General features: G+C 41.8%; 1 protein-coding gene across 1 annotated transcript in view; it reads left to right on the top strand.

Moving 5' to 3' along the window:
- Positions 1 to 22,744, top strand: part of ATP8A2 (ATPase phospholipid transporting 8A2) — a 608,051-nt gene that overhangs the window by 366,889 nt on the left and 218,418 nt on the right. The window contains exons 26-27 of the mRNA XM_059144204.1: positions 8,104 to 8,287; positions 12,297 to 12,407. Coding sequence (XP_059000187.1) covers positions 8,104 to 8,287; positions 12,297 to 12,407 — 295 coding nt within the window. The remainder of the gene's footprint in view (positions 1 to 8,103; positions 8,288 to 12,296; positions 12,408 to 22,744) is intronic.

Below are 22,744 nucleotides of genomic sequence, written 5' to 3'. Positions count from 1 at the left end.
AGGTCCTCCTTTCACTCAGCCAGCAAATTACATGCTCATTCTGCTAGGCACTGTGTTGAAAAGTTACTGCTAGTGCAAAGGTTTGTGATAGAAGGTGATATAGGACTGAAATCATGGTACGAGGTGCAAATATGTGGGGAGGCACTTAAATATAAAGACTTTGTTTGGATGATTTCTTTCCCCTACGTCCCTGAGACCATTTGAGAAGACTTGGTAAGCCAATGTGTGCTAAGCCCTCGAAGCGCTTATGCACAACGATATTCAGGAGCTAACTGTTGGATTATTGTAGTCAAAGCATGAGGATCGAATGAGGCAGGGGAAAGCAGCCCAGGCTTATGTGATAGCCCTTCCCAGAAGAGCCCTATGTGAAGTGAAGGATTGTTGCTTCTACATGCCATTAAGAGCTGTCACAAGAAGCCTATAATAAGCTTATAATGTCTTTAAGGATATTAGTAGATAACAGAATCAAGGCCACTGGCGTACTCAGTCAGGAAGTTTGCAAACAGTGTCTATCCCTAGACCACAGGAATAGTGAGGTCTTTCCGACTCCTTTCCATGGGTGACATCCAAACTTAGAGCTCACAGAGGAGCACCATTGTTTGTGTATTGCTTTCATTGTCTCCATCTGTGAGTAGAACTAGTCTTTCAGAATTACACACCAATAGCTGTTCCCATTTGTAGGAAAGTTAAAGGGGACATCTTGGTGACTCAGTCAGTTAAGTGTCTCCCTTCAGCTCAGGTCATGATCCCAGGGTCCTGGGATTGAGCCCCGTGTTGGGCTCCCTGCTCAGTGGGGATTCTGCTTCTCCTCTGCCTGGCACTCCCCCTGCTTGTACTCTTTGTCAAATAAGTAAATAAAATCTTTAAAAACAAAAGAAAGAAAGTTAACCTATTTCTAAGTAGAATTATATTTTCTCCTATTCTTCATAATTATGATTAGAGATACAGTTCGTCTTAGATCATGACTTTGGTAGTTAGTCACTGCTTATTGAACGTCTGCCATATAAATGAGTGGATTAGCATTTAGGTGGGATGGGGAAGGAGGGAAAGAGGGAAGGATGGAAAAGGAAAGAAAGGGCAGGTAAGGGAGACAAACACATACCCCGTAATGAGTATAATCGTTACACTGCATACATTGAGTTAATTGAAAGAGTTGTACCTGTTAAATAATTCCAGGATCAGTTCTTGAAACGCTAGTGTCCATGATATACCCACTTGTCATCTGTCATCCTGTCTACTCTTTTATGAGGCAGATTTTTTATAAGGTTACGGAAAGAATAAAAGCTTCAGTCATACGACATTTTGTAGGAAACCCCATCCCTTATATTGCCAATCAAATGCGGTTTAAACTTTTTAAGGATGGAGAGAAATCCTTCCATAACATCTCAATTTTTGGAGGAAATGCTGAGGTAGGATAGAACCTTTCACTGCTGAACCAATCAAAGCCAGAGATGCTCATCCCTTAACGTCTGTGTATGTTGCTCATTTAGCAACTAGGTGTATGGTGATACCCTCGTTTTCAAACCCATTATCTCATGGATAATGGTTTTTCCCTCTATAGCCACTCATTCTGCTTTTGAGAATGTGTTCTGCTCCAGCCCAACCTTGTAAGGCTGCCTCTTGGTCAGGCACTGCGTTTTTGAAATAAAACCTCGACCACATCGGGGCGCCTGGGTGGCTCAGTGGGTTAAGGCGCTGCCTTCGGCTCAGGTCATGATCTCAGGGTCCTGGGATCAAGCCCCGCATCGGGCTCTCTGCTCAGTGGGGGCCTGCTTCCCTCTCTCTCTCTGCCTGCCTCTCCATCTACTTGTGATCTCTCTCTGTCAAATAAATACATAAAATCTTTAAAAAAACAAAACAAAACAAAACAGAAAAAACAAACAAACCTGGACCACATCTTCAGTTACATCTTGTGAGTCATTGAGGCACCATCTCTTACAGCTTCCTCATGTAGAAGGTAGCTAGCTCCTTTTCTATGTGTACAGTTTTATAATAAAGGAGCACTTAAGTCTATTTGAGAACCACCGAGTGAGGGAGTTTAAATTTCACTTCTTTGTGCCTACGCCATTAGCTAGCCTCAGGTACCTATGGGTTTTCCCAGATATACCTTCTCATTGCCCCGTCTAACCTGAAGCCTCCTATCTGCCACTCTGTTCTGGAGACTGTCCCAAGCTGCCAACATTATCTGCTTTTGGAGCTTAGAGCCATGGTGAGATGCACTAAGAACTGAGGTATGAGATCAAATTTGAAAGAGTCACACATTTTGGGTGAGACCACAGTGATAGAATGTTCCAGAAAGCTAAAACTGTCCAGGAGGCCTGGACAACTGGCCCTGCATCAGTGCACTAAATGCATCAAAGGAAAGAACACAGGGGTTAGAACAGGTGTTGGTCAACCATAGAAGCACTTATTAAACGGATATGTAGGATAGTTTAATTGGTTTTAAATTTTAGATCTGTTAGGTGTTCCATTTATCTGCAAACTGAGATTTGTTTTTTAAGATGTTGCAATTTTTGAAACATTTAGGGTTATTGACTACTATGAGAAAAAAGGTGTAATATTTTGATTCTTTTAAGGAAAAATATTTTGATTCTTTATGAAAGACTTTCATAAAGGTATTATCTTTAAGTTAACAGGAAAATCTAATTTTTCATTAACTAAATCATAGTCATTGGTTTCTGTGTCATTAATAAAACATACAAAGTCCTGTAGACCACATTTTTGGTTAGTACTTCCTCTTTCTCAGCCTCTTACATGAGACTCAGATTGGAAGACTGTTTTAAATTCCAACCCTATTTTGTACTCACTAGTTGGGGGTTAAAAGCAAAGAAGAACCTACCTATACAAAGCTTGAAAGAAGAGGATGAGATTCAGTGTTCCTGCTCATTGTTACGTGTCACTTCATGAAAATTTTACGTGTATCTTGTGCTAGGGAAATGTAAGCTTACCTAGCTATTAAAACATTTGAGCCAGAGAGCTCTTGTGATCTTGTCCAGGTCAGTGCTAACTACATCAGTGTTGTCCAGGGACAAGCAGCGTCGGCATCACCTGGGAGCTTGTTAAATGCACACTTCTGAATCAAAAAACTCTATTTTTACAAGCTTTCTAAGTGATTCTGATACTCACTTAAAATTTGAGACTTATTGATCTAGGCCAGTGGTCTTTTCTGTCATAAGAACTTTCTATATGGAATCAAGAAGTTTGGGAGTCCAATTAGTAAAAGCATTTAGTGAATCTGGTTAATGAATAAGTGTTGTGGCTTTAGTCGAAGTTCTCTTGTGTGCTCCTGGGTGAGGTTTCTTGTGACTCCCTTGGCTCAGTGGAGTTCACTCTATAAATCAGTAATAGAGGTCTACCCCTCTTTGACAGATGAGACCTCGGAGCTCTGAGAAGGGAAGGGATTTAGGTTTGCTCAGATGATATTGCAATTCAGAATTTTAGAAAATTCATTCTGAGACCAGGACTTCTATAGATTAGATAAGTTCATGCATGATCACTAATTCTAGAAAAGCGGTTACCAAAGGTTCTACGTAAGTGTTATATTTGAAATAATTTTAGAAAGTAAGTTTTAAAAATTCCAGGAACACAGGGGCACCTGGGTAGTTCAGTTGGTAAGTGTCCAACTCTTAGTTTCAGCTCTGCTCTCAACATGAAGCCTGCATAAGATTCTCTCTCCCTCTTCCTCTGCCCTCCACCCATGTTCTCTCTTTCTCTCAAATAAATAAATAAATAAATTTCAGGAACACATTTCATAAAATTAGATACTCCAGAATATGGAATTTTTTTAAGTCTCAAAAGGAAAAATTATTTTTCATTTTAGAATCTTTTGTGTTAGCCAAAAAAGTAGGTAAAATATCTCTCCAGTTGATTAAAGATCTTTGATTTTGTGTTTTTATTCATAAGGCACTAAAATAGTTTATAGAACTGTCCCAAGTGCCTAGCTTAGCTCAGATGTGGTCTGGAGTTCTTATTTTATAGTTTGAATGTACTATATGCTGGGAATACTTAAGTGTGGCATGTGATTCCAGGTTACAAATTAAGATTTAAAAAGAGCTGGTTTGTGCTTCGTGGCAACTTGGCATACTGAAATAGTTCGTATGGCTGAAGCATAATGGTACCTGTTCAGTTCTATAGAAATTAGCTGTTTGACATCTGTTTTGAACCCCTTGTGGGTGCTAGAGTTATATTTTCTCAAGGCATCACAGCTGAGGGTATAATAAATCCTTGATGAGAATTTCATGCTTCTAAAATGCTGGGGTATGACTCGGTTTATATACCCCAGTCAGGTTCTCTCTTTATGCTTGCTTTTTGGGAAAAGGCAGCTGTTGGACTTTCATAGATTTTGCTTAAAATCATCACAATCATGACTTGATTTGATGGAGTTTCAAATCCCAGAGTGGCAAATGTAGTGAGTATATTTGACTTGCTACTTGCTTGTTGGTTGACTTATTACTAAATCCTTTGACCTCGGAGGAAACTATGGCTTTGTGTAGGAGCTTTCCCATTCCACCACCATAGCCCTTCCCTCCTCCCACAGCGCCATGTTGCTGTCCTTAAGCTTTGTGCCCTGCAGATTCCCCTTTTGCCCTGTAGACATCCTTTGGCTCTACATCACTTCAGGTGATCTGATAAAGAGACCAGCTTACCCAGTTACTTGGGTGGCATGTGGAATCTCAAGGAGTCGCAGCCTCAAGGATCCCAGTGCTGATTCAGTGTTTGTCCAGTGTGCTTCTGTGACACATTTGTGGACACAGAAGAAAAGTTTGAGATTAAACGGTGGTAAAGTTCTACTTCAGTGAGTGAACAATTGTACTCAGAAGAGTGATCAATGTAACCATAGAGAGGAGTGATCAACATGGAGGTTCCCAGATTCTCTCCATTTACTGTACCCTAGTGTCTCAGTAATTCCTTTGCAAAGTCCATAGGCCAAGAAGGAACGCCAAACAGTCATAACTGTTAGGAAGGGAAGGTCAGACAATTTAAGAAGTATTTATGTCCTAACAACTTAGCAGACATTTGAAACACTAATGCGCATAACCAGAAAGAAATAATACTTTCTTTCATCCTTAAATAGCCATAATTATTTGCTGGTGTTATGGTATGCACACCTGTTAAGCTTTGTATACCTTCTCAAACCTTGGAGAAAGCATGAATGCTGTGTCCCTCATTTCCTATTCCACGTTGATTTTTCACAAGCTATATTTGCTTTTTATCATAGCAGTCGTGAAAACTCAGCTTCACCAAGATACCATAAAAAGGAATGTAGCAGGGCTCTGGGGTGGCTCAGTGGGTTAAGCGTCTGACTCTTGATTTCAGCTCAAGTCGTGATCCCAGGGTCATGAAGTCGAGGTCCATGATGGGCTCCATGCTTAGCAGGGAGTCTGCCTGAGATTCTCTCTCTCCCTCTGCCCCTGCCCCTTGTGTGGTCTCTCTCTCAAAGAAATAAAGTCCTTTAAAAAAAAAAAAAAAGGAATGTAGCATTATCTGATATCGAAACTGTGAGCTACTTTGAGCTAGTATGTTGTACTACTATCTGAGAAATGTTGCTGTATTTTCCTTGAAAATCAATAATTTGCCACTGCAGTACCCCAGGTTACTTACAGGGAATCGTAGGTTAGATGGTACGTAGTTCTCAGATGTGTCCAATTTTCTTTTTCCAGCAATCAGAGTTTTGCAGGTAGGGTAGGAGATAAGATTTGTTTCACACTGGCAGGATAACATGATTTCACATAAATATATCAACTATCTAATTAGGTGGGTGGTTCTCATTTTCCCATTTTTACTGATGGAAAGATGAGAACTCAGAATTATTTCCTCTATTTAAACAGTATAGGGAACAGGGCAAGGTCATGCACAGTTATTTAACTTCGAATCCTACTTTGTTTTCTCCATATATTTGATCTCTGCTTCTCCTGAGCTTAGAGATGAAATGGGATACCACATTTGTGTAGCAGATCGGAGTTGTGAGAGCTGCATCTGCCAGTCAGGAGTTTAATGAGAGAGGAATGCCAAGGTCAGCCCTTGGCTCCAAGTAGCTCTTGAACAAATGTAGAAGGAAGAGCTACAGCTAATATCCCTATTCATGAAAATTGCTTACACTTAGGTGCCTGGAGGGTCAGTGATGGACAGAGTAAAGCTTCCAGTGATTTCATGCTAAGATATGTATATATTACAGTAGGTCTAGTAATCTGCTCCAGGGAGATGGTGATTCTGTTCTGCTCTGCTTGTAGCTGTTTGGAAGATCACACTTGGAAGTTATTTGTAAGTTCTGAAGCAGGCCTGTTAAATCATGGGTGAGGGACCTGGGACAGTTCAGCCAGCAGACACTGAACTTACGGAGGAAGGATATGATAGGTGTCTTTCTAGTTCAGCCTTCCTAATATTTGAAAGAAGAGTTGTGCTTATTCTAGCCTAACCCGGAGGACAGAATAAGACTTTGAACTACATAGCTTATCAACCTCAAAAAAAGTAATAATAACAATTTTTAGTGGTTCCAGTTGTCCCAGGAGGCAGTAAACTCCCATTATTGAAAATCACTGTGAAAATGATACAAGAGGTAGTAGATCATATAACATTGGCTCCTAAAGTCTTTTCAAACTATAGATTCTCTTTTGCTAACTTGCTAATTTTCATTTCTTTGAGCAAAGGCTTTCAGAGTAGCTGTGCTTTAAATTCAGATTGCTGTCTCTCCAAACACAGATAAGTCTCTGGGTTGGTAAAAGTAAATATAAGGTAAAGTTTAAGTTTTTTGTTGGAAACTGATGTTTTGAGGTCAGAGGCTGTATGAAAGGTCATAGTCCAACTGAGAAAGTCTTTAAGTGTCTATTACAAGTACAGTACATATGTGGGTTCAGCCAGTATATCTCTGGAAAACCTAAACAGGCCTTTTACTGTGTTTGTGCGTGCACGCACATGCATGCAGTGTGTGTGCACATGTGTGTGTGCACATTCAGGAGTTTACCTGTCAATTTCCCAAAGTGACCATTAGCTCACCAGTTCAGAATTTAAAATAAATCAGTCCTGAGGTACTAGTAGTTTTCTCAAGTTATTCTATTATCTGGTCTCATACTTTGAACAAAGTCTTCATCATAATTAACACTGCTGTGTTTTAATTTTTTTTTTAAGATTTCTTTTATTTATTTATTTGACAGAGAGAGAGATCACAAGTAGGCAGAGAGGCAGGCAGAGAGAGGAGAGGAGGAAGCAGGCTCCCTGCCGAGCAGAGAGCCCAATGTGGGACTCGAACCCAGGACCCTGAGATCATGACCTGAGCCAAAGGCAGCGGCTTAACCCACTGAGCCACCCAGGTGCCCAACACTGCTGTGTTTTAGCCCCACAGATTTATGTTGGGTGTTCTTCCCAGATGACTTGAGAACCTAAGAAAAATAGCCCACATTCTTTGATTCCTTGCAGAAACGACCCCTCTTCGGCAAAGGCAGTCGTATCTCCCCCTGTTGGGCTGTGCTTCTGCCCAGCTGAGCTTTGGTACACCTGTCCCTGTGATGCCCCCTGCCCCTTCTTAAATCCTTCCACCATAGCTGCCCTTCAGACACTGCCTCCATTTCTGAGGTGGAGAAGGGGAAGGCTTTCTTCCTCTCTCTTCCTCTGGTCCTCTTTCTGTGCTTCTCAAGCCTTGCCAATTTTCTTTCCCTTCCATGAAAGCAGATTTTACAGAAGATTCTCTTGCCAGCCCTAGGTTGTATGTGTTGAGCAAAAAAGCAAAACTGGAGTCTGTGCTAGTTTTCTGATTTATTCGGAAGACATTTCCTAGACCTCCAACTAGCTTCCCTGTCTTTATCATTCGGGGGGCCACATGTGGCCCTGAGGAGTTGGCGCGCACAGTTGCCCCTGGGTAGAGCGATTACAGACAGGCTGTGTTTTAAGTTAGTTTTGACTTGTATATTTCATCTGCGAAGTTGGCAAATACTTGAAAGCCACAAGCTACTGTTTTCTGAAAGCTTCTTTGCACATGAGCATAAAATGTATGTATTGAATCTGGAAATGGTCCAATAATTGCCCTTTTAATGCAGCTAGCTAAATGTAGATTACAGCTGTTTCCCTTGGAAGGATTCACATAGTCATCATTTCTTTCTTCTCTTACAGAGTGTCTCCTCTGCAGAAGTCTGAAATAGTGGACGTGGTTAAGAAGCGGGTAAAGGCCATCACCCTTGCCATTGGGGATGGTGCCAACGACGTTGGGATGATCCAGACAGCTCACGTGGGTGTAGGAATCAGTGGGAATGAAGGCATGCAGGCAACCAACAACTCGGACTATGCCATTGCACAGGTCAGAGGCGCGATTAACCAACTGTCCTGTCCTGTTGACAGAGGTGTCCACTGGGCATGAAGGTCTGATTGGTGCTTGACCTTCAGTCCAGCCCTAAGAACTCTGCTGTCCCTTTTGAAGTTTGTCCAGACAAAATCACCAGAGTATTCGAATTTCCCTGTGGCCTTGATCCTGTGGAGTTTAAAGGCCCTGTGCTGCTGGTTGTTGTAGTTGTTTTGGTTCTTGTGGTGGTTTTTGCTAGCTATGAGGTTGGCCAAGTTCTCTGTCCTCCAGGCAGGTGTCATTCCTAACAGATAGATCTCTGATCCTGCTAATGATAGTCTTTCATCCTCAGCTTTCACATCTGCTTCATGGGCTTTTCCCTGTGCCGTCCCATACCAAGGAATGGCTGTGCTCATTACATTTGTTCTCTACCATCCCCATCCCATTTGTTCTCTACCATCCCCACCTTTTTAGAAGGTGCTAGAACCCTCTCTCCTCAGGCATTTGAGGTCAGGGGAAAGAAGTGGCTTACAACTGCTTCCCTCTCTGTAGCCATAACCAGGGTGCTGTAGCGATAACCCATGGTCAGTAGCAGCCAGCCTCCTGCTGTTAGGCCAAGGTCAGCCCATTCCCCTCTGGATCCAATGTTGCATGCAGAGGTTCCTGACGCACTTTGTAGTCACGGAACAGGTGGCTTGAGGCTGAAAGAAATGTCTACTCCTCAATGATGGAGAGCCAAAAAGTGAAGGAAAATAGCCAACCTCCTGACCTTGGGTGACATATCTAGATCTTTTGGCCTGCTTGATCATCCAGAAAATCTAGACCACATACTGGGCACTAATCATTTCCTCCTGTCTCTACATTACAGTATGTCATGATAAAGGGCCTGCTCATTTGGTCATTAGCTAGGGTTCCCTCATCTCCTTCCAGTGTTTAGTCATTTGAAGAATGTGTTAACCTTAATTACATGAACACAGGTAGTGATGGCTTTTTATCCCTTCAAGCTGACATCAGGGGCTGCATATGGACTGTGAAAGAGCTTCCAGCAACCCAGGGCTGCAGGCTGGTCCTGTACAGCTTTGGGGTCTACCTCCCCAGAGGGGGGGCTCTGTATTAGATCACCTCAACGATTCCCTCCCAGCTCGCGGTTCTGCAAACACAGGGAGGAATTACAAAATCCTTATGGCTCTGGAATCTTGATTTCAAATAAATCCTCAAGATAATTGCTAAAGAAGTTAGGGGAAGGAATTTTGATTGTACAGGTGGGAACACTGGGGCTCCTTCACATTGGGTGACCTGCCTCGGGTCTGAGCATCCAGGGTCAGAGAATACCAGACCTGGACGTCACCTTGGGGACCGTCCCCGCACACCTGCCCATTCACTTTCCTGAGTCAACCACTCCGAGGCCCATGGGACTCTCGCTTCCTGTAGTCTGTCAGCAGCTGTAGATGTTATACACCCCAGCATTATTAAATACTTGAATTATAGCATCATGTGGCTGGAAGGGATCTTTGGAGGTTTCCTAGGAGTTTCAGGCAAATATTTGTCTGTCTTTTTCTTTAAAATGTCTGGGGAAGGGAGATTCTGTGACCTGCTTTATTGAAGCTGCATAGTAATAGGCTGTGGAATCCAGAGCAATTGCTCTCTTCAAATCAAAAGCATCAAAGAAGCATAAGGAGGAGAGAGTTAGAGTTAGAGTTCGGGGTTTTCTTGCCCCACTGGTGTAACAATGAGCACGGTCAGAGGAAGTGACGGTTGGCCACACGTGTCCATAGGTCTTCATTTTTCCTGTCCGTGGTCCTGCTCACAATCAGGTAGAGGTTCCGCTGAACCTCTGTAACCTTTGTGTAAGGCAAAGAGCAATGCTGCTCTTAACACCTTACACCTTCTCTGCCAGACCCTGTGCCTCCTCTTGTTCAGTTAGAAGCAAGAGAGCCCACAATTTCATGCATCCCTTCACCCTGGTGAAATGATCCACGTCTCTGGTTGGAGTTAACATCTTGGGCTCTGTCACTTTACTGCACGTGGATGAAGACATTTTTGATTGGGTTTTTGAGGCAGTGCCCTGGAAGGTTACACACAGAAGAAAGCTCCCAGTCCTTGGGAAAAATGATGAAATGGGCAAAATTCTGGTTCTGCTTCTTTCCTGCCTGCCTGTGCTTTTATCCACAGAGCAGCCCCTGGGACTGTCAGCCACCACCCCCCCACAATCTGCTACCTTGCCTATGGGCAACCTGCATGTCCTCTGGCCCAGCTGCCTGTTCTCCTCAGGAAACGATCGTTCGCGCCCCCTACCTTCTTAAGGTTTTTGGAATGGCCTCCTGAAAATAGCATTTTGATTTAAGATATATGTATTTTTTTTCCCCCCTGAAAACAAATCGTTGTCGCACTAACATTGAGTCATTCTGGATGATTCCAGCAGATGTTCTCTGTGCCCACTGAAGTTTAACATCAGGGGGTCTGGGTCAAATGCAAACTTCCTTTTTATTTGTTTAGCCAGTTACTTTATGATTCCCCATTCCCCTTTGGAATCCTTAATGAGCTTTTATGGGGAGTTTTATTTTTCCATATGCACCTACCCCTGCCATTTTGAAGTGGCCATATAGCTTTTGGAGTTTGCAGTCAAGTGACCTGCCTTACCCCCATCTCCTGGGTAGATTTCTCATGAAATGTGATGTCATGTCAGATTGAGCTGACTTCTTCAGGGCTAATGGAAATTAGTATGTTGCTTTCACATTGGCTAACCTGAAAGAAAGAAATGTTTTGAAAGAAAATGTTTTCTTTAAAGAAAACTACATTTCCTATCAGTCATTCTTTTCTACTGATAGTTAAATTTAATTTCAAAAGTAATCAGAAATTAATCGGAAGTTTACAATAGCAAAAGAATTTCTGAAGTTTACAGATGTTCTCAATACAGCCCGATTATCTCTTCTAAGGGAATGAACCCAAGGACTGCCCTATGACTTTGAATAGGGGAATTAAGGTTTTAGTTCAAGGCAATCAAGGGAAATGTCAGTGGGGTCCAAGGCCAATCAGTGTATAGAAATCATGGATTTAAACAGCTTAACAATAACCCACAACCTTCGGGCCAACTGAAATCATGGATTTAAACAGGTTTGCCCCAATGGTGCCTTCATGCCACTGCATACCATAGTCCACACAATAAAACAACAACAACAACAACAAAAACCCCTCATTTCTCTCCCTCCAGCTCATGTTAATGCCTTTGGGAACTTTTGTGAAGTAGGACACAGCAAGCGAAGCCAGGCTAAGAGGATGCTGAGGGGATAGGATTCAAGTGAGATCCAAAGACCCCCTACCCCAAGGAGGATTCAGGGATTTTACTGAATATTGCTCAGTGTTTCAAACTGCAAGAACCATTCCATCACTGTCACCTTAGTTTCAGCCACTTGTTGGTTTTTTGTTTTTCTTGACTGCATAGCACTCTAGCAAGGGGTACTCTGTACTAGGTGGTAGCAAAAAAGGAGAACAAAGTGGAAAGGCGATGTGTTTGTGCCTGAGCGTCTGTGTGCATGTGCAATGCAATTGCTTTTAACGTGCACGCTGACAGTGGATATAGGTCATGTCTCCACGTGCATCCCTTTTTTAAAAAAGGGTCATGGTGTATGAATGTTCCTGTCCCTTGTTCCTGAAGTCACCACCAAATCTGATTGACTAGAAGCATCTGGTTGCCACTGTGCTTTTCTTTTCTTCCAGTTCAAGAGGTCACCTTCTCCTAACCGTTAAGACCCTTAAGAAGCATTTGTGTAAACAGAATTCACAAGAATAACAATGAGATGTCCAAACTGGCATTTGGGGGGAAATACTAAGGTAGATTTAAGAGGAGACTTTAGTTTTCCTCACTGGACCCAAAAGCTCTGCCTATAGTTTCTGGAAGTGAATGGTTTTCTCGGGTTCTTGGCAGAATCTGGCTTCCTCGACGACCTTGTCTGTCCCCAAATAGCATTTTGTGACTTTTGTTCATAAAGGATGGGCGCTCCTGAACTTTGCCATTTTTCCCCCTCAGTTCTCCTACTTGGAGAAGCTGCTGCTGGTCCACGGCGCCTGGAGCTACAACCGTGTGACCAAGTGTATCCTGTACTGTTTCTATAAGAACGTGGTTCTCTACATTATCGAGGTAAGCCAGGCCACCTTCTTCCTTGGCCGGTGGGTGGGGGAGGAGTGGGCGCGGGGGCGGGGTTTTTGCAGGGCATCTTCACATACTTAAGGTAAGTGCAAGAGAGTATTTTGTTCATGTGAAATTCAAAGGTCCTGCTGGGACACACACAACCTCTGTGAAGTGGGGTCACCTCACAGATCGAGGTCTTCATGCTGAGGAACCAGTGCGGGGAGCCTTGGTGCCCTTGGCCCTTGTGGACTATTGTTGTCGTCATTCACATTGTGCTCCTTGGCTGGGAGGGGGGGGGGGTAGATGGTGGCTGAGAGCCTGGGCACTCGATGTGCTTTCTTGGTAGGCACGGGGATGTTTCCAGGCAACCTGCTTGCTCTTTTCTTTCCTAGACTGAAGGGGCCTGATTTCTTGCTCTGTTTCTTGTGGCATTTGCAAGTTACCCAAGCATTGATTCCCCGCCTCCAGAGTGTTTGGACATACTATTTAAATGTGGGAAGGTGTGGGAGTGAGTAGAGAGTAAACAAATAAGGCAATTAAAAATATCTCCGTGAACTTCTTGGGTTGTCAAGCTGGTTTTCAGCATGTTGATTCAATTGCAGGCACACTTCTTTTACTTATTAGAGGGACTAGAGCAGGAGAGGGCTAGGGCCGGGAAAAAGTGGAGTGGATGCTTTCTCATTAAACTCTGGGAGGACCAGTCCCTCTTGCCTCCTTTTTAGGGCCAGCTCTGCTGCAGGCCGTGTGGTTTTTGAGGCAGAGGTGACTAATAGATTTCCAAGTGTGTTGAGAAAAGAGGAAGCAGGCGGTCACTCTGTAAAGAAATAGCAAAGCAATGTTAATTGCATTTGGCGTTAATATCTCAGTCTGTTAGGAGTTATTTTGTGTCAGATTTCTCAACTCTTTGTGGAAATAATAGCCAAGACATTCATCAACTTTATCTTATGTGGTCCTTTAAAATGTGCAGCTCAGGGAATTTAACAAGTGGTTCACTGATGGAACTGTGACTGAACATTTCTTTACCCAGTTGTCTACTCTTTCCTATTAAATATTCACGTAAAACATAAACGTTCCCATCACTCAGTCTTTAACCAAACTACTATTGAGTAGTTTTCCTGAGTTTTGCGCATTTGTGCATTGTTCTAACTTGCACAAAGGGCATCCTACTTGTCTTGTCTGCTCATCTCATGCTATAATACTCGACTCAGTCCACTCTGAGTGAGAACTTCTTGATGTTACATGTAATGGATTCTGTAGTTTCTATCTTCTTCTTGTCTGCATTTTTATAATTTTTGTCTTTTTTTTTTTTGGCACTTAAGTAATTTATGTTTGTCCTCCTGTTTCTGGGGCTTTTTTTTTTTTTTTTTGGCCTCCATGATAGCAGTCACTCCTGAATGTCACATGGGGTCATAGATAATCAGTGCTGTGGACTAAAAGAGTGTGGGAATCCCTGCTCCCACATGCCATCCCAAGTACCACATGCATTTTCAGCTCCTACTGTAGTAGTCAACTTCATAGGATTTCTTAATAATCTGGTTTTCCTCAAAATCAGCAAATTACAGATAGTCTAGACTTCTTATCAAGACATTCTACATGAAGCTCCCAACTCTTTAGCTTCCCAGAGCTTCCTCCCGGGCCCTTCTTAGTCATTTACACCTCCTATCTAGCCGTTTTTTTTTTTTGTTTGTTTGTTTTTTTTAACTTCAAGAGGGCTAAGGATGAGAAGAGTATAATTTTTGTCTGTCTGGAAAATTCCATTTGGAATGAGGCCATGAAAATGCCATGTGAGCTTCCTAAATTAATTTTTCAATTGTAGCTGATCCACAGCTATACATGATCTTTTATAAACAACCTTTAAAAATATTCTGGATAAAATTTTAAAATTACATAAATTCTCTCCCACTCCAGTCTCTGTCTTCTGCTTAGTATTTTGAGGAGATTTAACTTGAAAATCAAGAAAAAACAAAATCCTCAACGGAGTCCAGAAGGAGCATTGACTCAGTGTCCGCCCAACCTCTGTGGCATTAACATGCACTTCAAATATAACTCTAAAAACAGGAAAGTTCTACTTGGATGGTATTTTAGTGTGTTTTGAACCAAAAGATCAAAGATTGTTGTAATTTCATTTGCTCCTTTGCAATGAATAGTTTCACATTCTAAAGGTTACCTTGTAACTCATTGAGAATAAATTGTATTCCTCAATGGTTTTCTTGTAACTCAAGGGAAACCCTTTGCAAGAACCAGTATGTTCTCATCTCAAAAAAGCCCAAGTTGGCATGTGCACACACATACTGATCAAGTCTTGGCTATTATTATGAGGATCATTAAGATTTGAATAACCAATAAAGATTTCATGAAAGACCTATAAGCCTGTAATTATATATGACCTGCTCCCTTGGTACTCTGACCTATAAAACTTGAGTTTTCTACAGAAGGATTATGCGGCTCTAGTCTCACTCCAATATGGAGGGCGAGCTGACAGCTCCATCACTCTCATCCCCAATCCTCTTGGCTATATTCTTCTATGATCTTTTCCTGTGTTTATAGAGCCGTTTACATATACAAACATGCTTTGTAATATGTTCTGCAGTTGATATGATATTTACCAGGGTATTTGGGGAATCATCCCCATGACTACATATGGGTTCATTGCCTGGCATTTCACAGCATATTTTCCTACAATCTATTTAACCATTTAAAAAAAAAATTTTTATTAACATATAATGTATTATTAGCCCCAGGGGTACAGATCTGTGAATCACCACGTTTACACACTTCACAGCTCTCACCAGATTTAACCATTCTTATATTGACAAGTGTTTGACTCCTCTCCCTTTTTACCCACAAAGAGCCTTTTGGAGTAACAGTTGTCTCTCAAAGCAGCCATAATTGTTCTACCAAAATTATAGTGATCTAATTGGAGCATTACTATCACAGTGCCTTGAGTATATGTAACACATGATCTGGTTTATGGATTATTATCTGTACCTCAGGTTCCTTGTTGCTGACCACCTTCATGCTATTTGATGTGTCACATAAAATTTATTAAGGCTGAAATAACCATTGGTGCAAGTGATTAAAAAATAGGAAGAAAATGTTGGAAACTGTGATTTTGTTTCTACCCTATCAATGGGCAAAATGAAAAATACATAAACCTTGGCTCTCCATTTCCTCCATTGTTGCCTTAATCTTGTATTTCTTACCTGCACAATAGCAAAGATCGCTAGCCTTGCCCCATCAACTGACTACAGTGCAACCAGGATGAGCTTCCTGAACACACATGTGAGTGATTCAGTTGCTGGCATAGTTTCTGGAACATAGGTGCTTAGCAATGTTGGCAGTGCCACTGTCCTCCTCGGACTTGTCAAGGTTCCTGTGGCTCCTGATGAAATGCCCATGTCCCCCTTTCATTCCCCTGCTCCTTGTGTTCTGGATCCAAACTGTCACCAACCTCATCTCCCATTGCATCCCTCCTCATTCTGTTTTGAATCAGAACTACTGAAGTACAGTTAATACATAGATACCTCTTGATCAGGCATACAGTTCTATAAATTAAAACTGGATTTTATTATTAGAAACTAACTGGCAGCTTTCTGCCTGCCTCCTGTATATGACAAGAGTGTCACCAAGAATTTCTGGAGATGGATGACAAAGATGGTTGCCCACAGGGTGAATGTACACTTAAAAATGATTAGGATGGTAAACTTTATATTGTGTGTATTTTACTACTATAAAAAAGAAATGCTAAAAATGTTTGAAAAGAGTATCACAAGCACTTTGTGGCTTTAGTCACATGGAGGGAAACAAAAATGTGTAGCCAGACCATATTGTTTGGAGAGCTCATTGAAGGGTCGAAAAATGAATTTGACATGCAGTTTTGTTTTGTATTAGCAATTAAATGCTAAGTTTTGTCCCTGTGACCACATAGACCACATTTCTCAGAGGGTAAAATTGTGTCATGGGCTAGACCATGCAGAATGTCATCGTCTTGTGAGACAGGTGGGGTCGCCTGTCAGCCAGTTAGCTGTGGTACATCCCTGGTGGGTCTGAGTTGGGGTTAGGAAAAGGGATAAAGTTAGTGAAGGCAAGGAGATAGGACAGGATGGGATATATAAGAGGTCAATGAGGGGCATCTAAATAACTAGATGTTGCTATTGGAAGCTGGAATTCCTTTTTCATTCTGGAATAGGCACAGTAAAGGCAATTTCAGAAAATGTGTATGTCAGTTATGTAGGACAGATGGTAAGCAGAGACCTTTAATGTAATTTTGTAGTTTTAACCTGGGGCGTGAATCGTGACCATTATGTAACCGTTTCCCAGCATAATTTATAAGCAGAAAGGAAAGACTGATTTTTAAAAGCCCTTTGATTTTGACAATGGGAGGAATTTACCTTAAATGTAAAGACTGGAGAAATATTCCTACACATTTTTTATGTCCTCCTGTGACTGCTGTGTGATAATGCCCAAAGAAAGAAGTGTCGATTAAATTCTTTAAAGTTCCTAAGCTATTTAACAAACTAGGCATTTGTTATTCAGAATTTCCTGAATAGAGTACAAAGCATAACAAAGAGTTTCAAAGCATAACAGCTTCAGCACGTGAAACATTTACTAGGTGTGAGTTTGTCTACAGATTTTCTGAACCCCTAGGAAAAGGTTATTTGGAATGGAGAAAAATTTTAGTGATAATAAAATGCAAATAGGAAAACAATAGGGAAGTTACCCGAATTTAACCTGCAATTCAGAAAATGATGATACAGACCTCTTATCAACTTTGGTATAACATAAAGAAAAGACACCAAATCATCTTTGAAACAGAGATGAGACTTTGAAATTATGATAATTCGTTGGTGGATCCTTATACAGAAAATAACCATAACACATAGGTATTGGTGTGAAAAAAGTGGGAATTTTATACCATTTAGAGTGTCTACTTATTTTTGGCACTGCATATAAGAAATAACTAATGTTTCCTTGGGGTCATTAAACTAGTATGGGATACTGGCCAGGAACTGGGATGCATATTTAGCATGGAGGTCTGGAAATATTATCACTGAATGAGACAGAGATTTAAACTACAGCAATCTGAGACCAAATGCAACCCAACCAACAGAATCTCGTTGAAAGCTACTTAAGTCTTCTCAGTATCTGACAAGCCTAAAACAAACAAACAAAAGCCTGTGCTCTAAAATACTCCATAAGGTTTACCAGCATTTCGTTTCCTGTGTCTTAAAAATAAAACGGTAAAATGAATTCCCGCATTAACTGCCATTCTAATCCAAAATATTCTCAGATAAGGACTTTGAGTTCATTTCTTCTGAAAACCTATATGTAATCTTTTTAGTTGTGTTACAGTTCTTTTGTTGTTGGACTTCTGAGAGGTTTGGGTTTTTTTTTTCCCTCCATTTTTCAGATCATTATCATTTGAAAATAATTATATGTGAACTACTTGTAGGCAGCCCCTTCTTTCATTTCTGTCTGACTAGCTTCTTATATGTGGGGGCCTAATTTAAATATGTTAATGTATAAAACCACTATGGATTTGCTCAGCCATATTCTAAACTGGCATCTATCTCCTGAGAGTGACCCAGACTGCATTGTAAATGGTGAAAGAAAGCACTAGCTTTGGGTAGATTTTGCTTTAAGTGTTAAAATCAATGAAAAATAGATGTTAGATGTTTTAAAACTTTAAAGTACTATCCGATAACTTTTCCCCTTTTTGCTTATAATGCACAACTTAAATACGTCTCAAAAAAATTTATTTCCTTCTTGACATGTAAGAGATCTCTTTATGATAGAAGACAAAATTCCTGATAGCTAAGCTTCTTTCTCCCTTCTGTCCTGTGCATCTTTGTTGTCAGAGGCAGCTTTATATTTTCTGATAAAAAGTCCTTTTTTATGGGGCTAGATTGGAGTTATGAGCTTAATGGTAGCCTGTTAATAGTGTGAATTGAAATCACAGTCAACATATGGACTTCTCTGTAGAGACTATGAGACTTCATCAGATACGAAGCCATCCATTTTCTAGTAAAAGCTTTATGCAAGAGTTGCCCACCTACTCTGTGGCGGGGGAATGCTGGGACCAGGGGCCCTGGGATAAGCTCTGCAAAGTTCCCCATTTGATGGGGGAGGGGGTAGGTGATGTGCTGAGCCTGAGAAGTGCTTTGATGGTTGTGTGCGGAAGTCTGGTGCCCAACCCTTTCCAAGAACATCCCAGCTTGTTGTGTCAGTGATCACCTGGGTGATTCCTACTATGGAGCTGATAGCTGTTGAGCAATAATTATAATTTTAATATGTGGGCAGGAAAACCGTTTGAGACTGGCTTCCCAGTGGGCAGTTTGCAAATAGGAATTAAGTAGAAGTAGGATCATTCTGAAGAGTACTTTCCCCTCCACAGGCATCTTCAGTCTCCAAGTTAAGCACTCTGGGGTCCTGGGATCTAGACGAAGGAACCAGACTGAGCCCCAACCCTTGGAAGCAAGTAGGGGATGAAGATAAGACTTGGATAGTTAGAGTGCAGTTTGCAGGACAGGGTGGCCGGCTTGCAGGAAGACAGCTCGCAGTGTGCAGTGGGGACTCTCAGAAGCGGAGCTTTACAGCCGTGGAAGCCTCAGCTTTCCAGGATGAACTGAGCCAAGTCCTGAATGATGAATAGGAACCCAGCAAGTGAGGGGGGCTGGAGGAGAGGGTCAGGCTGGCAGGCCAGAGAAAGACCTGCACCTGTCTGTCCCACTTACTGCGCTCTCTTTATTCCAGCTCCATGACAAATGTCAGAAGTCACCGGGCTCTTAGTAAACAACAGGGAAGAAGTGTAGTTTGCAGGGTTTTATGTTTCAGTAGGAAGATAGCTGCAGAACCGGCTGCACATGGGCTTAGGAATGCTCTCTCAAAGCCTAGTTGGTTGCTGCCCATTTATGGAGCTGGGAGTTTATCAGCCAAAGGTGGGGGCAAGAGGGAGGGGGTGACAGGGAGGAGTTGTTACAAAGCCAGGGAAGTAGTCACAGTCTGGAGGGAGTCCCCTGCAAGATAAACCATCACTTTGAACTTCATAAAAATAGACTCTTGCTTGCTGCCTTTTACATGTGACAATATATGCTTTTTAAATGATGTTTTTGCAGCTGTTTTACCTGAAAGGCTCATTCTAAAGATCCAGCATTCTAAAAAAAAAAAAAAAAAAAAAAGTATTTAGGCACTGATGTTTTAAAAATTGAGTCTCTAACTCTATAAAACCTCCCCGAGAGGGGAGAAAAAATACAAGTCTAAAACCAAATCAATGCAAAGGACTCCGGGGGTGATATGAACTTTGAGGGATCTGCTGTGTGCAAAGCTGGGCCTTATTCTAGGATGCCCGCTCTCTCTTCCCCTCCTGGTGCTGTGGCAGAAACAAAGCAACCCAGCAAGGGGAGTGGTCATTCACGGTGAATGTTATTTCTGTTGACCATTTTGCTTCTGACTTCCCTAAGGGAAGGAGCCCTTTTTCTCTGACTTTGCCCCCAGACAGGACTAAATGAACAGCACTCAATAAATAGATAATCAATTGAACACATTTCAGTAGAGGCTGACACGTCAGAGTCTATTGGACTTTGTGTGTGTGTGTGTGTGTGTGTGTGTGTGTGTGTGTGTATGTGTGTTTAGCATATGAGAGAGAGAAGATAATTTAACTAGTATGTTGTATTTCTGTCTTCTTTTTAGGAAATACCTTTCTGTTCTAACTTCATCTTTCCTGGTGGAATTTTCACACAGAGAACTTACACCCTTTAAGTAGTAGAAGATTAATTCAGATTTAGAAAATGTTTACCTTACTTACCTTTTGAGAGAGAATAAAAGACAATTTTGACTACATTCTTTTTTTTTTTTTTTTCTTTGTCAGAGAAAGAAAACATGAGTGGGGATGGGGTTGTTGAGGGAGAAGCAGGCTCCCTGATAAGCAAGAAGCCTGAAGTGGGACTGGAAATCAAGTCCCAGGCCTAAGGCATACACTTCCTTAACCGACTGAGCCACCCAGGCATCCCTTTGATTGCATTCTTTAAAACACAGTCCTACCTTAGACTACCTTTTATTTCAGCTGCAACTCTTAGATTTTCACTCTGGTGAAGTTGATCATACCAATTAGGTTTTCTCTTGCCATTTTACTCTGTTCATGTTGCTCTCCTGTATTTCTTCTTTTTTCTGCCAGTGGAGACCAGCTTTCCTAAGACCCTTGAAATCAGATACCTTTTAATTATTTAACTTTGGGGAACTGTCTAAGCACAAATCCCCTGATCATGCCTATCTATCCATTTTCATCTTTGTACACCCGAGTAGCACCATTCTTAGTAAGTAAATTTCAGTGACATTTGAGGGTGGTTGAGAGTCCACGACTGAAAACAGAGACTTCTGTTATAGGCTGTGGAAAAGATAAGGTGGCAACAGAAATGATACCTTCTCTAGCTGATGAAGGAGAAGATAGTGGGAAGAAGCAAAGGGAATTCATAATGTAGCGCTCCAGTGATGGAAAACGAGCACTTATTTTTGGACAAGCCTCCATTTGCTTTGAGAGGAGTGGGAGCAGGCTACCTTCTCTTCTCCTTTTTTCTAAATTGGTCAGCCTGACTTAAGAAAGAGAAATAGATTCGGGCCCATAGTTCTAAAATACTTTTTGACAGGCAAGTCAAATGTGATTATGAAAATGAAATTCATTGTTCTTTTTCTTGGACTTAGGAGTCTTGGATTTGACCTTCAGTTAAAACAGCTTCTGTGAATAAGCATCACATCAGAAGGCTCATCTCTAACAAATGCCTGTACTTTTAAGTGGTAAATATCTTCATTGCCTTCTGACAACTCATTAAAGCCAGTGTATTGGTTTTCTCTTGAGCCTCTGTGCTGGTTTTCCAACAGGTGTTCTGGGAGTTTAGGAGGCCCTTCCTTTCTTAGTTTCAGTGCGCTGGCAGATCAAGCGGACTATTTAAAGATGGCGCAAGAAGTGATGCATATGCTTTTTGGCCTCATCTTTCAAAGGGAGGGGAGGCAAAGTAGATTAGTGTTGTTAAGGACTGCTTGTGCTTTCAGCGTGCCAATAACAGAATATTGATTAAAGTATTGGCCTCTCTTATCCAAGAGTCATAGGACGAGGGTTATTATTCCTCGATTAACTAAGCTGTGTATGGTTTTGATAATCATTTTGTCAATCACTTGTCAACCTGAAAGTTGCTTCTTTGTTAACATTAGGTACTAACTAGGAATTTTTACCTACTTGTTAGCCTTGCCTTATTGGTTTTCTTTATTCCTTTGGAGGTATTTGTTAGTAGGATATACTGGTATACCACTTTCTCTTTGTGCAAGGTATAATTTACATGCAATAAAATAAGCCCTTTCTGGTGTGCAGTCTGAGTCTCAATAAATGTGTACGGTAATGTCACTGCCACTGCGCTCAATTACAGAGCAGTGCCAGCCCTCAAAAAACTCTCTCAACCCCTTTTGTAGTCCCCACCCTAGCCCTATACCCAGGCCCTACAAATGACCGGTCTGCTTTTGGACTGTATAGTTTCGCCTTTCTGAGAGGTCCTGTGGGTGGAATTATACCAGAACATGGTCTTCAGCATATCACATTTGGCATTTCACCCATGCTATTGTATCCAGTGGCTTATTCTTTTTTAGTGTTGAGTCGTATTCCATTCTGGAAATAGGGTTTCCCATGGTTGGGGAGTTCTGGAAGCCCAGTGCCAGGGGGTTGTGAACTAGGGGCCAGGAAGTTGCTGCTCTGCAGGTAACATAATAGTTTAAGGAAGAACGTGAATAAAATTTGACTGGAACAACATTGATCATAACAAGGCAAGATGATGGTGGTGCAGGAGTGAGTTGGCCTCGGGAACACTTTCTGCTAACCTTTCTGGGGAGCAGAAGGACCAGGAGCCCATACACATGTCTTCTTTCAACCCCTTAGATCTGTGGTCTGATGGTGGCCATGAGCAGACAGCTGCCCTATTAGGGCGGAGGAGGCTCTGCAGTTAGGCCACTAGGGGGCTTTGCTTCCAGCTCCAGCCCAGCAAATCAGGGCATGCCTCCTGGCCACTCCCAGCCTCAGTGTCCTTCCCTGTAAAATGAGGATAATAAAATACATACATCAAAGGGTTTGGGAGGATTAAGTAAAACCACACAGGAAAGCCTTTAGCGTGGGGCCAAACCACATGGAGTCCTCAAATTAGCCCTTTAGCATTATTTTAAGGTATTTAATATTTGACCAGTCTTTCGACTATAGTATGTGGGCTTAAGGCTTTTCCAGTTCACCCTTCCTTCCAGAATAGGATTCTGCCATACAATAGCAGACAGTCATCCAGTCCAGCCTCTGCTGGGAATCTTTCAGGATGAGG

Source organism: Mustela lutreola, chromosome 13 (assembly GCF_030435805.1).
Source record: "Mustela lutreola isolate mMusLut2 chromosome 13, mMusLut2.pri, whole genome shotgun sequence".
NCBI classification, from domain to species: Eukaryota; Metazoa; Chordata; class Mammalia; order Carnivora; family Mustelidae; genus Mustela; species Mustela lutreola.
Note: the sequence above shows the minus strand (reverse complement) of the source record. Positions and strands in the feature narration are given on the sequence as shown.